The sequence below is a fragment of the Eurypyga helias genome, unplaced genomic scaffold, assembly GCF_000690775.1.
Source record: "Eurypyga helias isolate BGI_N326 unplaced genomic scaffold, ASM69077v1 scaffold37367, whole genome shotgun sequence".
Classification (NCBI taxonomy): Eukaryota; Metazoa; Chordata; class Aves; order Eurypygiformes; family Eurypygidae; genus Eurypyga; species Eurypyga helias.
In genome coordinates, this window is record NW_010261721.1 from 1 (window position 1) to 15,876 (window position 15,876).

General features: G+C 39.6%; 1 protein-coding gene across 1 annotated transcript; it reads left to right on the plus strand.

The window, feature by feature from the left end:
- The first annotated feature begins 19 nt into the window (after positions 1-19).
- On the plus strand, positions 20-14,912 carry YES1 (YES proto-oncogene 1, Src family tyrosine kinase). The gene is made up of 11 exons (XM_010155476.1): positions 20-289; positions 4,755-4,854; positions 5,903-6,001; positions 9,010-9,113; positions 9,288-9,437; positions 9,653-9,808; positions 10,074-10,253; positions 12,540-12,616; positions 12,968-13,121; positions 13,692-13,823; positions 14,608-14,912. Exons 1-11 carry the CDS (start codon positions 25-27, stop codon positions 14,814-14,816), a joined length of 1,626 nt encoding a protein of 541 aa, XP_010153778.1. The 5' UTR covers positions 20-24; the 3' UTR covers positions 14,817-14,912.
- Positions 14,913-15,876: the final 964 nt, after the last annotated feature.

Consider the following 15,876-nt stretch of genomic DNA (forward strand, 5'->3'; position numbering starts at 1 on the left):
CCCCCCATTCTCACAGAAGCAACCATGGGGTGCATTAAAAGTAAAGAAGATAAAGGTCCAGCCATGAAATACAGAACTGACAGTACTCCAGAACCTGTTATTTCCCACGTCAGCCATTACGGATCAGACTCCAGCCAAGCAACACAGTCACCGTCAATAAAGGGATCAGCAGTTAATTTTAATAGTCATTCCATGACTCCTTTCGGAGGGCCCTCCGGAATGACACCCTTTGGAGGAGCATCATCTTCATTTTCAGCTGTGCCAAGTCCATATCCTAGTACTTTAACAGGTGAGTGTCCATAAAATAGTGCTATTATTATTATTAATCATTTAGTAAAGCTTGACAGTCATATTCAATAAAGTGCTGTGACCCTTTGCCACACTGAAATAAATTGTGTATTTAAAAGAACTTGCCTGTCAGAGATTTCTGATTTTCAGCATCTTTACTGCTCAGATAATAATTCAGTCAATATTCACGAGTGACTGGGGCTTGGGGATCGGGTGTTTTGGCTTTTGTTTTTTTGGAGGGGAGGTTAGGATCACAGCACAGAGAAGTTTAAGACTTACTAAAGGCAGTAATGGGAATAGTTGATAAAACTATGTTAGAAGTTCTAAGCTGTTGAAGGCGGACACACATGGGATAATGGCTTTAAACTTTTGGAGAGTTGCAAAATGAAAAACACTTCAAATTCAGGAAGTTGGTATTTTAAACTGATTTTCAGACTTGTTTGATTAGCTTTAAATTGCTTATATTAATGCAACATTGAATCTGTTCATTTATAAAGCTGAACAGGTTATGCAGTGTATTCTGTGTACTTCACTATATGGACAGTATCTGTGAAATGAAAGAGCAGAATACTCAGTGGTGGTCATACTAAAACCGAAGTTGAAAATGTAAAAACAGAATTTACAAGGCACAGAGATCATCTGGCTGAGATGTAAACTCTATGAAGATACAGCAGTTTAAAGTAACATCCACATGTGATGGTATAAACTGAGTTTTATATCAAAACTTTTAAACTTAATTACGAAAACCCTGAATAGGTGCACATGCCTAATTTCAGTAGTTTTGCTGGATATTTTTGAGGGGAAGCTGTAATTCTTTTTATTTGAGAGAGAAGAAAGTAATTTATTTGAGAAGCTTTACACAGACACTTCACAAAACACGGTACATAATTCCTTATTAGTCTATTTCCAGTTTTCCCACAAACCTCTCTCTGATTTTAGCACAATTACAGTACTTAAATGTTTGCTTTGACAGTGGCATTTAAAATCTTTCAAACAGAAGAAATTTGAGATTAGGTGGTGGAGTCTCCTTCCCTGGAGACTTTCAAAAGCTGCCTGGAGTTGTTCCTGTGTGATCTACTCTAGGTGATCCTGCTCTGGCAGGGGGGTTGGATGCGATGATCTCTAGGGGTCCCTTCCAACCCCTACTACTCTGAGAATCTGAGATCCCATTGTGACCTTGACATTAAGCAATTCAAGAAGCCAAATATGTATTGTTAGGTAACGATCACCTCGTATTCCCTTTATGGGAATTCATTAAGTACCAAATAATGAAAATGAGCATCTGTTCTGTCTCAAAAATCTTGAGTCGACTGAGTTTTGGATGAACATAGAGAGAAATGAAATGAAATAAGGGCAGAATTTCTTTTTATTCATTAGCTCCACTGAGGAAAGTTTATCATGCTTTATCTCCTCCAAGAAACTCTTTCTATTTCTTCTTACTAGATCTGTGTTTTTGTTGATGTGGGAACCCCCAGCAGTGCGTGCAGGCACTCCTGAGCACTATCAGACACCAAGGATGTAGCCCCCCTGCCAAGTACCACCAATCCTTTGCTGCAGAGACCAGGAGGGGTCTTGCCTGTCCCTATTCAGGTAGTTAACCATGTTATATCTGGGACAAGAGTCCACAGGAGAGATTTCTTATGCAAAGCTAGCCTAATGTCTCCTCAGTGTGAATTCAGGTACAAGCAAGCAGACTGATTTGGGTGAATGCTTCCATCGGAGAGCGATCAAGTAAAATGATAATGCATGTTTTCCAGATCAGTCAAAACTGGGTGTTTTTGTGAATGAATAAGATGACAAACTTCATCTGGCTGTAAGCGTTTTGTATTTGTGATGAATAAAACACTGGATCGCATTCTGTGGGCCTTTGTTTTGCAGGAGAGGAGAATAGATGGGCTTGTCAAACGAGGACTTAAGTGTCAGTAGTACTTACCCAGTCCATCAGTGTTGTCTGACAAGAGGATGATACGATTGTCATCGTGGCCTGTAGTGAGGGTGAAAAGACTTGAGCCATCTTTTATTCCTCTAGAGCAGTAAAGGAGAATAAATCTGAGTTAGTCACACTGCTTGGGTCTTACACATTCTGAGTCGTCAGATACCTTGAATTTGTAGAATATTACTGAAAATCAAACCAGAAAAATGAACCACAGGTCTTGCCTTCCATGAAGCTGTGTAAGCACTGGTGCTCTGTAATCCTCACGCTGAACAAGAAACTGAAGTCTTCTCTCCAAAACCAGTCCTGGATGCCATCAGGATGGCAATAGCAACCTAATGAAAGGATAGTCTGTAGGGGAAGTGCTATGACCACAAATTGCTCAAACAGTTAAACAAGATCACCTTGCAGTGATTCACAAAGAAAACAGCTGCAAGAGACTTCAAAAATCATTTGAGCAAAAATCATTTAAACAAAAAAAAAATCTGTTTAAAACATTTTGTGTTGATGCTGTTCTCCTTAAGTATTTTATTATTCTTTGTTAAGAAATAAATAATGCTTATGAGTAAGAAGAGGTTTTGCGGTAGTTGAAGTTGTGAAGTCAAATCCTTCCGAGGATTAGTTGTTAAGTTTTCTAATTCTTTCTTTAAAAATAATTGAGGACAGAAATAATTGATAATTACTGATAATTCTCTTATTGCATGGTTTACATTTGAATCCATTACTTTAACTAGTGCTACACTGTCTAGAGAAATTAATCTCTCTTGTTCCCATGTTAGTATCTTTGTTGTACAGTTTGTTTCAAAGTTCTTGGTGTCTCCCCGTTTCTTTACATTCAGTTAAAAACTTTTGTGATGTTGTGACTTGAGAGTATTGATTTTCTTCATCTGCTGAAAAACTGTCTGGGGATGATTTATTCTCACAGTATGTGGTTTCTGTATGTGCAAACATGGTATGTATCCCCCCAATTTTCTTGATCCATGTAGCAGTTTGTGTCATCAAAACAATGTAGTAATGCAGGCAAAAATTGGGAGAACTGTGTTGATTTTTAACTTATATCAGGAACTGCTAACTTCTGGGGAATATTCTAATTCATTTTCAATTCATAAATCACACTTAAAAAAAAACCCCTCAATTACTCTAACCTCCTGTGGGGATTTTTTTGTTCTGTTTTTCCTAGAGGAACTGTAAATTCATTTCCAGCCGAGTCCTGCTGAGAGACTGTACTCACTGGAGGGCTCTAAATCAAATGAAAATATTTAAGCCATTAGGAGCTCTTAAGTGTACAAGGAAGTGTGCATTGCAAAAGGATTTTAGATGTAGGCGGTACCTGTGGCATTATCTGTTCTTCCTTTCTGATCACTGTCAAGTTAATTGTAAGATCTAAAATGAGATGCAACATGTTTCTATTGCTGGTCTTCCATGTGTATCCTGGTGCATATATGTGCCTGCTAGAGATGTAATATTATACATTTAAAAATAAGTTATTTCTTGGACTATCATTAGGCTTCCTGAATGTCCATTAAACTGTGAAATAGCATTTTGAGAGCTTAAAAGCTTTTCTGAATTGCCCATCTGCAGTTTTCTATTTTAAGTTTCTCCTAGTTATGGTATATAGTTCTTTATTTTTGCTCATAGCTTGTACATCTCACATAACCTGTTCTCCTTTTCCTCTTTCCTTCTTAGTCCAGTTTGATAGATTAGTTCTTTTAAGGAAGAAGATTTCCTACCATAACTATAGGAACCTCCCTATCACCCATCTCTCACACTTGTATCCTCTTTGTGGGACATGTTCAGCAACCTGCCCTGAACCAGAAGTAGGATGGGGAAGCAAATTCCTTAGGGTTACTGCTCGTCCTGTGTCATTATCTTGGTCCCTGTTCTCTAGAGTAATGCCATGATGCATCATCCTCAGCAAGGGTCTGCTTTGCTGATGGGGAGAATTGATGGAATTAAAAAAATCATTAGTCCTAAAGTAGAGAAATGTCTTTGTCCCAAACATATTACTACTTTGTGGGTTTTTTTTTTTTCCTGGTTCAATTCCTTGAGTAGATCTTGGTGTGTAACCTCAGAAAGTTGGGAATGCATCAGTTGGTTCCAGCTGAGTTCAACAGGAAAATACTTCTGTAAAAATCAGTGGCTGATGGTTCACTGTTGGGATGTTGTAGGATCTTGTGGAATGGCATTCCTTAACAGGAAGCTAGCTCAGTAAAGAAGCCAGCTTTTTTTACTGCTGCTGTGTTGTGCAGGCTTCTGTATATAAGTGCTCTAATTATTACTGTGCTTCCAGTGATGTATCCACCTGCCTTTTGTGGCGTGGAAGCGTATTTTTAGGGTGTCTGTTTATAGGCTTTCCTCTGTCTTAAGAAATGATCTGACTATCGATCCAGCTTCCAAAATGAGATGCAACCCAGAGTGTTTAGTTGGTTCCAAATCAAAACCAATGAGTTGTTTTCACAGACAAGTCCTTAAATCAAGTGTAGCAACATTACTGATATATCGTGTGTCGTTGGTTTTTTTCCTTCTTCCTAAGGTGGCGTTACTGTATTTGTGGCCTTATATGATTATGAAGCTAGAACTACAGATGACCTTTCATTTAAGAAAGGCGAACGGTTCCAGATCATAAATAACACGTAAGTGTTCTCATTCACAGGCTTCACTTGGTTGTTGTTGAGAATAAATAGATCCTCAACTCTTCTTGAAATCTGTGCATCCTATTTCAGTGAAGAATAGATTGATTGAGGGAGGGTTAATTTTTGTTTGTTTCTGGAATGTATGCAGTGTTCAAGCATGGGATTAAAATACTGATACTGGTAAGACAGTAACCTTCAGGCTGAGGTAAGGGTTTGGCTGCAGAGGTAGAGATGTAGTGACTGGGGCAGCCCCAAGCCTCTCCTCCTCGGTTGGGTGGTATCCTACTCCCTGCTCCATCACGGCACAGCTACCCCCTTTGGAGTAGCAGAGGTGGAGACACATACTGTCCCATCCCAGGCTCTGCACCTTGCAGGCCCTCTCTGGAGGGTTTCCATGTCCCGCGGGGAGGCGGGTGCAGCCGGCAGCACTGCACTGCGTTTGCACTGCCTGTGGGCAGGGATGCCTCGCCGTGGAAGTGTGTGTAGCTGGCCTCCACAGGGAGTCCATGCTTGGGTGGTTTATGAGTAGTTTGATTTTTCTGCTTCGGTTGCAGCAGCGTTATAGTATTACAGCCTGATTTGCAGCAGTCTAGTGAAAAGGAGGTTGTTCACCTTGGAGATTTCTTTACATTTGGCTTTTGGCTGCGGTAATAGTTCTGACTCATACATGTAGCAGTTTTCATTGGACTTTCTGCTTGCTTTGTTGCTCACTGTCAGCATGCAGGCAGAATGATTTGGGAGAGGCAGATTGAAGACTTGGGAACTGGGAAGTTTGTTTACACATTTATGCCATAAACCCTTTTGTTGTAGGATTGCGTTTTGCATAAATCAGTAAATTCCTTTTACATTAAAAAAACCCACCTAAACCCAAATCTTTAAAATGTGAAATTCCACTAAGAGGCACTCATGTTGCTTACAAGGAAAAGAAAAATATATTTAGATGCAGCACAAACTGTTTCAAATGCCTTCATAACTAAAATAATGCATTGCCTAAATTTAATCGATGTATTGTTAGTATGCGGAAGAGATAACTGATGTTTCATTGCAGGGAAGGAGACTGGTGGGAAGCAAGATCCATTGCTACGGGAAAAACTGGCTACATCCCAAGCAATTATGTAGCTCCTGCAGACTCCATTCAAGCAGAAGAGTAAGACACTGTATCTCGTCAATCTGCTCTTACTATCCATTCTACGCTCCCTGGCCTCTAGTGATATAGTATTCCTTTAATTCAGTATACGTAACATTTGAGGGTAGTAGGATAATCCTGCTAATTAAAGGATAGCAATGCTACTTGGATGATGTCAAAGGTATAATTATTAGTAAGTGTGAGATGGACACTCATGCAAATTTTTTATGCCTGCTTGCTATACATAGGGCTAAAGGAAAAGGGATGGGATAAGAAGCAGATAAGAATTGGGCATGCATTATGTTTCATATAAAGCAAAAATGAACGTGTTTTAGTTAGAGTTCACACACCATCCACTCTAGGTTTTTATCCTTATTTTTGCTTGCCAAACCCTAATTCAAGATTATCTATATCCTTAGTAGCACCTAATCTTACATTCTAAAAAAACCACATTTTTGTGGACAGTTATGACTAACCTATTAATCTATCACAATTTTTGGTGACAAAATTGTTGGGCACACTAAGGACTACTATGAATTGGGAAAACTGTGTTGCTTTGGGTACCAGTGTTTCCTAAATTTATTCACAAAGATCCCAGAACACTTACAGAATCACATAAAGTTACTGTGGGAACTGTGAGCTGGGGTACAGTTTTAGGTTGTACTTGTTCCAAGGGATTAATTGTGTTTTTTGTACTAGAAATACAAAGCTTCACAGCTCTTGCTTCAGTATACAGGCACGGCACTGCCAATAGGCCATACGTGATCTGCGCACTTCCGTGTTTGCTACCGCACTTCTGGGAGAAGTGCCGCCTTTCCAACATGTTTCCTGAGTCTCAAGCTGAGACTTCAGCATGTTGCTGCTGCTCTCTCCCCTGGCTTTCTGCTGTTAATAAGTGATTGCATCAAAGCTGCCCTGTTGTTTTATGCCCTTGAATTTCAGCTGCTTTTAAAACGATGGACTTCAGATTTTTTTTTTTTTTTTTAAAAGAAGGTTGAGGTTCTTTGGTTTTTAAACTGTGCAATAAAAGCTTACTGTCATTACAGCTGCAGTGGTGGTAAAATGGAAACGATAGCCCTTGGCAAACTAAGAATGCAGTGTTTCTGCAAAGAAAGCATTGCTCCTAAAGACTGGCAAAACAGGGTGGTGGGATTTGTCAAAAGTTTGTGTGATGACTGGAGGTGGGAGTGAGGGGCGATGAGTGAGGAAGCTTTTTTAAACTGACAGTTTTAAAGAAGTAGTGCTAATTTTATTAAGTATCACCACAGCATTTGGAATTGAGTTAATTTGCTTTAGCGTTTGCTAGCCTTGGGCTTTGATAGCATTTATAGGTTTTGTGTTGTGATTGCAGTTGGAGTTACAAGTGCAAAAGCAATACGCAGCCCTGAGTTGCTAGGAATTTCTTTAAGTCGTCTTTTCTAAGGCTGAAGGCATTTTTATCACAAACTGCTTCTGACAGAATCCATATTATCCGTGTGCCTTTTGAATGGTGCCATAATGTAAATGTTTAATGCTCAGAAAAAGAACAGGTGAACCCTATTATTATAGGTAATGAATTAAAAGAGCACTTCATGATGTAGTTTGTGAATTGCTGTAGTAGTCTGGGGAAGAGGCATTTTCATGTGATGTAATTAACTAGGGTTCAAGTTTGCTTCAATAGGGTTATAGGTTACATCCAAATTTTCTCAAGTGTATGTACTCCCATACCCAATTCTGACTGCACGTCTACTTAAACAGTCAAATCAGAAAAGTAAGAACAAGTTTCAAATTCCCAATTTGAACAGGCCGTTCTGTTCTCAGGCCAACAAAATGATCCCTCCTTGCCTACATTTTTTTCCCTCCATAAAGTGTTTCGCCCACACAACCATTGTTTTGCAGTAGTTTCAAATACTACTTTCTTCTCCCAAAACTCATGAATCCAAATTTCCTTGATGCTATGACAGTGCCAGCTGAAAACGTTTGGAATTTACACTTTGCATCGCTTGGACTTCCAAGGCACAGAATCAAAATGTAGTTAGACATAAGTTTCATTCCCCAGTCTGGGGATTCACTGGGGGATGGACCTTAAAATTACACTGGCTCAGGACAGAACTGTGTGCAGGCTGCTCGTCAGGATGAACACACCGTGAGAGCATGAAAGAAAAAATTTCTTTCGTGAAAGAACTTGAGAGAAATTGCAGGTGTTTTAAGACATCTGCATCCTTTTCGGTATCAGAATGTTGCAACAAAGCTGGAGCATTACTCGTGGAGAAGTAAATGATACCCGCTGCAGGGTTGTTTCTAAATGATCAGTAGGAAAAAAAGCACTCCTACTGAGCTAGAGAAGGATTGGGAGCAATAGAATTTGAAACAGGAGAGATTCCAGCTGGATGTAGGAAGAAGCCTTTTTTTCCTGAGGACAGCCAGGCAGGGGTGCAGGTTGCCCAGGTTGGCTGTGCAGGGTCCATCCTTCAAGATTTTCAAGACTGGAGCGGACAACAACCCCGAGCAACCAGATCTGATCTCGTATCTGACTCTGCTTCCAGCAGGATGCTGGACCGGATACCTTCTGGGGGCCCTTCCAACAGGAATGAACCTGGGATTCAATGATATTTATGCACACCCACTCTGGGTTAAATACTTTTTTCTAACTTACAGCCAAAGCTGGTTGGAGAAGGGAGTTTTAGCTGGTGCAGTGCTCTGAGCGTGCTAGCGGAGTGTGTCGTCTGAGTCAGTTTGACCTGTGAATTTCTTAACCAGAAGGAGGGTGTTACTTTCAGTGTTAAGTACTGCTGATGTCCACTGTTAAACCACCAGAAAAAAACTACAGCATTGCGGATGTATTTTGCAAACAATAGAAATGAGTGCCATATAGAAATAGGTCATCTTAATGTTTTGATTGTATGGATGTCATTACTTTTGTTGATCTGCAAGTGCTTTGGGATATTAGTAGTCCAGACAGTCCTTGAGATTTCCAAATCTTGTATTTATATGATTACCAAGGCATAGGAACCTTTTACTCACACATTATTTCCTTTAACTTTTTCTAGGTGGTATTTTGGTAAGATGGGCAGGAAGGATGCAGAAAGGCTACTTTTAAATCCTGGGAACCAGCGTGGTATTTTCTTAGTAAGAGAGAGCGAAACCACTAAAGGTATGTATACTTATGTGTATCTTTTCTCCAATTCCACATCCCTACCAAGGTGGACATAATGAGCATTTTTACATCTGTTGCATTTGGCGTGAGCGTACCGTGGCAGTTGGGGGGAGATACCTTAAATAGGTTTTTAAATTTTTGGTGAAGAACCAAGTATGGCTTGTTTCCTAGGTGCTTACTCCCTTTCCATACGTGACTGGGATGAGGTCAGAGGTGATAATGTGAAACACTACAAAATCAGGAAACTTGACAATGGTGGATACTACATCACAACCAGAGCACAATTTGAATCCCTACAGAAGTTGGTGAAACACTACAGAGGTGAGCCCAAGTTCTAGTGTCCCAGTGCTACCTTCTGCCTATCGTGAGGAAGAAAAGCTGTGTATGTAGCTTGTTTTTAAAATTCACAATTACAAAATTTCTTTTTTGTTTCAACAAACAGTTAATGGACTAGTTCTTTTTATCAATGTTAGGATGTTATTTCTGTAACAGTCGTACCCTGCTTAACAACCAAGCTTGTTTCTTCCATTTTCCAGAACATGCCGATGGGCTGTGTCATAAGCTAACAACTGTGTGTCCCACTGTGAAACCACAAACACAGGGACTTGCGAAAGATGCCTGGGAAATTCCTAGAGAATCTTTGAGGCTGGAAGTTAAGTTGGGCCAAGGATGTTTCGGTGAAGTGTGGATGGGTAAGAGCTTAATGTGACACCTTCCAGTTGTTCGTATGCACGTTTTAGTAGTATATGGAGATCTGAAAAGATAATCTGGTAAAGAATTGAAGAGGAAAAAAAGTACCAATTACAATAGGTCATTTAAAAGTAAAGGCAATATTCAGTATAGTTCTAATTCGTAGCTCCACTGTTAGCTAACAAAACAGAAGCCAAAAGCAAACCGTTTCAGCAGAAAATCTCTTTGACATTATAGGGGAGAATAAAATCTAACTTGTTTCTCTAGGAACATGGAATGGAACCACAAAAGTAGCAATCAAGACGCTGAAACCTGGTACAATGATGCCAGAAGCTTTCCTGCAGGAGGCTCAGATCATGAAGAAATTACGACACGACAAACTCGTTCCTCTGTATGCCGTTGTTTCTGAGGAACCAATCTACATCGTCACTGAATTCATGACAAAAGGTGCGTGACAGAATAGTTTGAAGATACTACGCTTAAAAGATTATTTAAGATCCCAGCAAGGAATTAAATGTTTAATTAATATTAGGTTTAAGATGACTGCAGTGGAAGTGGTAATTTTGATTAAATTGAGCAACGCTTGACCTACTTGAAGCAGGTCTGATTTTAGATGGTGGGTTGTGGCATTGTTTTTTTCACACACGTGTTTCACCCTTGCTAATCTTCCAAGTACAGGGTCGGGGTGGGGGGGAGGGAGATTCTCCTTGCTTTTTAGTGTGTACTGCCTGTAACATTTAAATTGGATAGTATAGCCCGGAATTGTAATACGAGAACATGTCTGCCTGTAGACAGATCGTGTTCACAGTGACAAAATCAGTTGGGTTTTTTTTTCTTTAGTTTTGCTTTTCCACAGTGTAATAGTAAATTTTGAAAGGTTAAGGTTTCTTTTTCCAGGCTCCTCCCTCCTTTATCTCCTTGTTTTCAGTCTTTCATCCTTCTTCCCTTGCTCTGTATCATTCCAACCTTCCCCTGCTCCTGAAACAGACGTGGAGATTGAGGCTGAATGTAGAAATCAACATCATATTAGTGTTAAGAAGGAGCAGATTTTCAAGTCAATTATTCTAGTTTTATAAAATGCAGACTTCTGTTCACCTCACAGAGAAATTCTCCTATCCTGATAAGAAACAGAAGCAATGTTAAAGTCCGAGAGAGTGTCTGCTTGTGTTCAGTACTTTGCCACAAATACATGAGGTGTTTTTCCTGTTTGGATGGGATTTTTAAGTCGTGTATAGGTTTAAAAGGGTAGAAAGGAATAGAAAATATGAAAGGTTCCTTCTGTATTGTTGTTGTTCCTGAATAACACTAGACAGTCTCTCTGCCAGATCTTAAAGCCGCCATGCAAAATCAGTTTTCATTGTGCAGAAATCAGGTTTTGGCAAGACAGTCAGGATTAAAGTAGTGCTCTATAGCATTATCAGAGAAAAGTAAAGATTAAAACCAGAACTGGGATGTTACCTTGCAAAAGCAGAAGAAAGGAATTGAAAAAGCACTTGCATGCTTGTCTAAATGCCATTGGGAATGTCTGTTTTCATTTGAAAAACTTAAATCACATTTCACCAAAAAGCCTAAAACCTCTTTGGTGGTTCATACTTGAAAGTTAGTAGAACATTCTATTTTCTCTTTTTTTCTTTCCCTTTTTACAAGGAAAGGTCGTGGGTAAGAACCTGCACAGTACCCCAGATTTTTTCCAATATGGACAGGTTACTAGCGGTTGGTGTGAAATCTTTGCGCCTCTTCGGTCCTTTGACCTTCAGAAACAAGATGGGGGAAAAAGTCTGTGCAAACCCACAGGCAGCAGCAGCAGCGTGGGTCTGGCCTGCCACACTTTTACCCTCAGGGCAAAAATACAGTGAGTGGCTAAAACCACATCGGGGGGATCTAACTCCCAGCTACAGCCGTCCATCCACTGCAAGATCTGCAGTCCAGTGGGGTTTTTTCCCTCCCCGGCAGCCATGCTTGTAATTTTGTTGTAATTTTGGCTGTGATTGGACTGATTAGGTATCAGTCTTTCACCAGTTTCTTAAGAGAGAGATCTTGTTCCTGCACCCTGATGGTATAGTACGTATGGCACCTGTAGGGAGGGCTCTTCTGTCAGAGACCAAGTTTTACCACTCGTGTAAAGATCGCTGCCTTACAAGGAGCACAGGTCCTCGGGACTGATTTCAAGCACTACTCATGTAGTGTTCTGGACACCGTCACATTATGTAAGTGGGAGAAGACAGTATAGCGTAAAGAACAGAAGGTACTTTTGTTTTCCCGTGTAAAGAAGAAAAAGCCGCAAAATAAAAGCAACGATTTCCAAATTGTTTCTCTAGTATATAATTGGAACTGGCCAGAAAAATTGAAGTAATGGATAGGAGTTTATTTTTTCTCTAAATTATCTCACTGTGGAAAGAAGTCCAGCTAGGAAGGGCATTGATACCAGGAATAATCCTTATGTGTTGCCATATAATCATCAAGTGTCAGTCTGTTTTATTAGTGTTCAGTTACCTGAATTATTGAAATGGATTCCAAAGTACTTGGATAAAACTTGGACTAACGAGTTATCAGGGCCTAGTCATTGAGTCATGTATTCTGTTAAATGATGGGTTTTCAAACACAGATTTTGGGACATGTGTAGATTGTAACATCTAGGGAAAAAAAAAAATCTCATTCATGTTATAGATCAAATTAATGTTTTGGTTTTTTTTTTTTTCCCTTTTTTCCCCCAAAATGTATCATCTCTTACAGGCAGCTTGCTAGACTTCCTTAAAGAAGGAGAAGGGAAATACTTAAAACTCCCACAGCTGGTTGACATGGCTGCTCAGGTACGTTGTATAAGGCAAGAACACTGTATTTTGTGCTTAGAGAGTAGATTTAAAACTATGAGAGAGATCAATTAAAGTTAAATATTGAATGCTCTGGTTACTGTTTGCTGTTCTATGGTACATCTTCTGTTGTAGAGTTGTAGTTTGCCAGAAAGAAGCAGTCCAGTTCCCGGTTAGCAGGTACTGCATAGCCAGACACACGCTAATCGGTGCTGTCGCAAACTCTTGCTGTGCTGTACTTCCTCTACTTATACAGTGGGAATGGAGCTAAGATAAAGGGCTATACCTTAATGCTTGAGAGAAATGTATATAGTCATGACAAATAATCTTTAATAAAACTTTATTTTTAAGATTGCTGATGGCATGGCTTACATTGAAAGAATGAACTACATCCACAGGGATCTCCGGGCAGCTAACATTCTTGTAGGAGACAATCTTGTGTGTAAAATAGCAGACTTTGGTTTAGCAAGGTTAATAGAGGACAATGAGTACACTGCAAGACAAGGTAAGACCAATTTCTTTAACTGAATAAATAAGACCAGTTACCTTTAAATTACTTAGAACTATTGCATTTAGCAGAATGTGTCTGTGTATTCTGTCGGCATGAATAAAGATTATGCGTGTGCTTCCACAGCTTTGTTCAGATGTTCCCCAGCCCAAAGTAAGATTTTTAGTAGGCTTTATAATGATTGAAATGATCTGGCAGTTTGCTTGTGTTTTCAGAAAACGTTTTCAGTTATTTTTTGGGGGTAAAACCTGCCACAGTTTGAATAGAGCTGAGATTCCAGAGAGGTTGCTCATCAGATTCTGAAGGTCATCCCACTTTTTGAAACACATTTAATTAAGAATCCAAGATGTCTTAGCTGCTTCCAAAAATTGTGGCCAGTGGTTGCTGTGCCAGTTTTTGAGACTGGTTTCCAGCTTGAAGTATTAAAATACTAAACTACCTTGAATTTTGTCAACAAAGCAAAATGTAAATAATTGAGTGCAGTATTCTTTTCAAAATGTTGTGAAGTGTGAGCAAGTGATGCATAAGCAAGGGAAAATTGAGTATCTGTCTTTCCAATGTTTGTAGGAGCTAAATTTCCCATTAAATGGACTGCTCCAGAAGCAGCGTTGTATGGTCGGTTTACAATCAAGTCGGATGTGTGGTCCTTCGGAATTTTACTGACAGAGCTGGTAACAAAGGGTAGAGTGCCATATCCAGGTAGGAGGAAAATCTAATAGATTTTTCTGTATTGTATTCTATGCTTCTGAAGTTTTGTCCTTTTTGCCTTCATTCAGAGCCCACAGTAGACAAGCAGAGACAAAAACTTAGTCGTGCCTCACTGGTTCCTTTGTTCACAAAGCTACTTGGTTTTACTTGCAGATTAACTATTACATGTTTTTTAAAGTGTTTTAAGGTCATTTGTAGATGTGACTGATAGTTCATTTCAGATTAGTGGGTATCCTTACGTTTTCCTAGCTGTCTGTTCCTGAAGTGTCTACTTTTGACATTTTCCCAGGCTATGGTGAGCATCGGTAGAGTGAACCTGTTAGACCAGTTTTTGAAACTAACCATATGTAGCACATTCTGTCAGATATTTTGCCGTGGCTGGAATTTGTAAGGCAGTTCTGTTAGGTATAGAAAGCCTTTCCCTTGGCCTGATTTCAAATGAAGTGGTCCTTGAATGGAACCTAAGGCAGGCAGAGGTATTTGTGCATGAGTTTCCTTTTTGAAAGGACAGGCCCAAGGCAGTGGGAAAGTACACAAATAAGGAAGGATACTAATGGAAGAAGGACCAGGTACTGAGGAATTACCAGTGTAACAAAACAGTGTTCAGAAAATGTATTTAATGTAAAGTGTAAAACATTCATTCATTATGAAGTGCGTACATAGAAGGTTCTGTTATGGTAGGTTTGTGTTCCTTGTGGCTGGAGAGGCACTTTAAAAACTTTGGGAAACTGTTCTTTGCGAAATGTTATTCAGAGCTAAAATGCTTTCCTTTTAGGGATGGTGAATCGGGAAGTTCTGGAACAAGTGGAACGTGGCTATAGGATGCCTTGCCCACAAGGCTGCCCAGAGTCTCTCCATGAGTTAATGAAACTGTGTTGGAAGAAGGACCCTGATGAGAGACCAACGTTTGAATATATACAGTCTTTCTTGGAGGACTACTTTACTGCTACAGAACCACAGTACCAGCCTGGAGACAATTTATAAGCCAACAGTCTGTAGAACATGCACAAATCTGCCAAAAGTAAAAGACTTGCAAAGAATTCCTGACGTCTGTAAGGAATCAAAGAAAAGAAAATCTTCGCTACTTTGCATGCTCTTAATGGCAAACTGGAATTTCATAATGCAGTTGCACAAAACCACTTTTAAAGTGTTATAATCTAATTTACCAATGACATGTTTTTATTTTTTTCCTCTTTCCCAACTTGTTTTCAGGGTCCAACGGAAGCTTACTGAAAATACGGGGTAGAAATATGAGTGTTGGTGTGACAGAAAAAACAATGTTTCAAATCCTTTAGTTTCCCAACATTTGATAATCATTCTGCTAAAGAGGAAATTGTCTGGAATTCAAGTGATCTTGGGGTAAGAGGTTTTTAAAGCAGAAGAACTTTGTGGGACCAAGCAATTCTATTCCAGTTCTGTAAAACTCCCTGTGTTCAAAATTACATGTGTGTGCCCCCCACCACCCTAAAAAAAAAAAGATGATACAACTGTATTTGATATATAGTCTTGATCTTTAAGCTTCCTCATGCATGGACTTAATTAGGGTTGGCAGGTTAAAAGAGGAATTGGAACAATGAATGAAAAACTTGATCTGAAAGGTAGACCTCAATAGTGAAATTAGAGAGCGTAATGCACTGTGTTAATACTTGTATTAATCTAACTGGAAAGTAGCATGAGAGATTTTTCTTCCTTTCTTTCTGCATAGCTAATTAAGAATAATGAAGGTAACTAGAAAATGAGGTAATATTTTATAAAATTGTGCTGATAAAGTATGATGATATTTGAACTTGAAGCTATGTAATACAATCGGGGGTGGGAGGGAAAGCCTTTAATCTTTTAAGCTCCAATCCAACAGCGAGCTTTTGTATGGGAAGACTGCCTGAACAAAGCTCACCAGGAAAGCAAGACCGAAGCTGGTAAACGGCCACTTCCTAGTCCTCTTTCAGAGACAGGTTTGGTACTGTTGTACGTGGCCTACGCGTGTTAACGAGGGTGGGGACCACAAGCACTACCTGTCACTAGTTCAGGGATTTGATTGCACTTT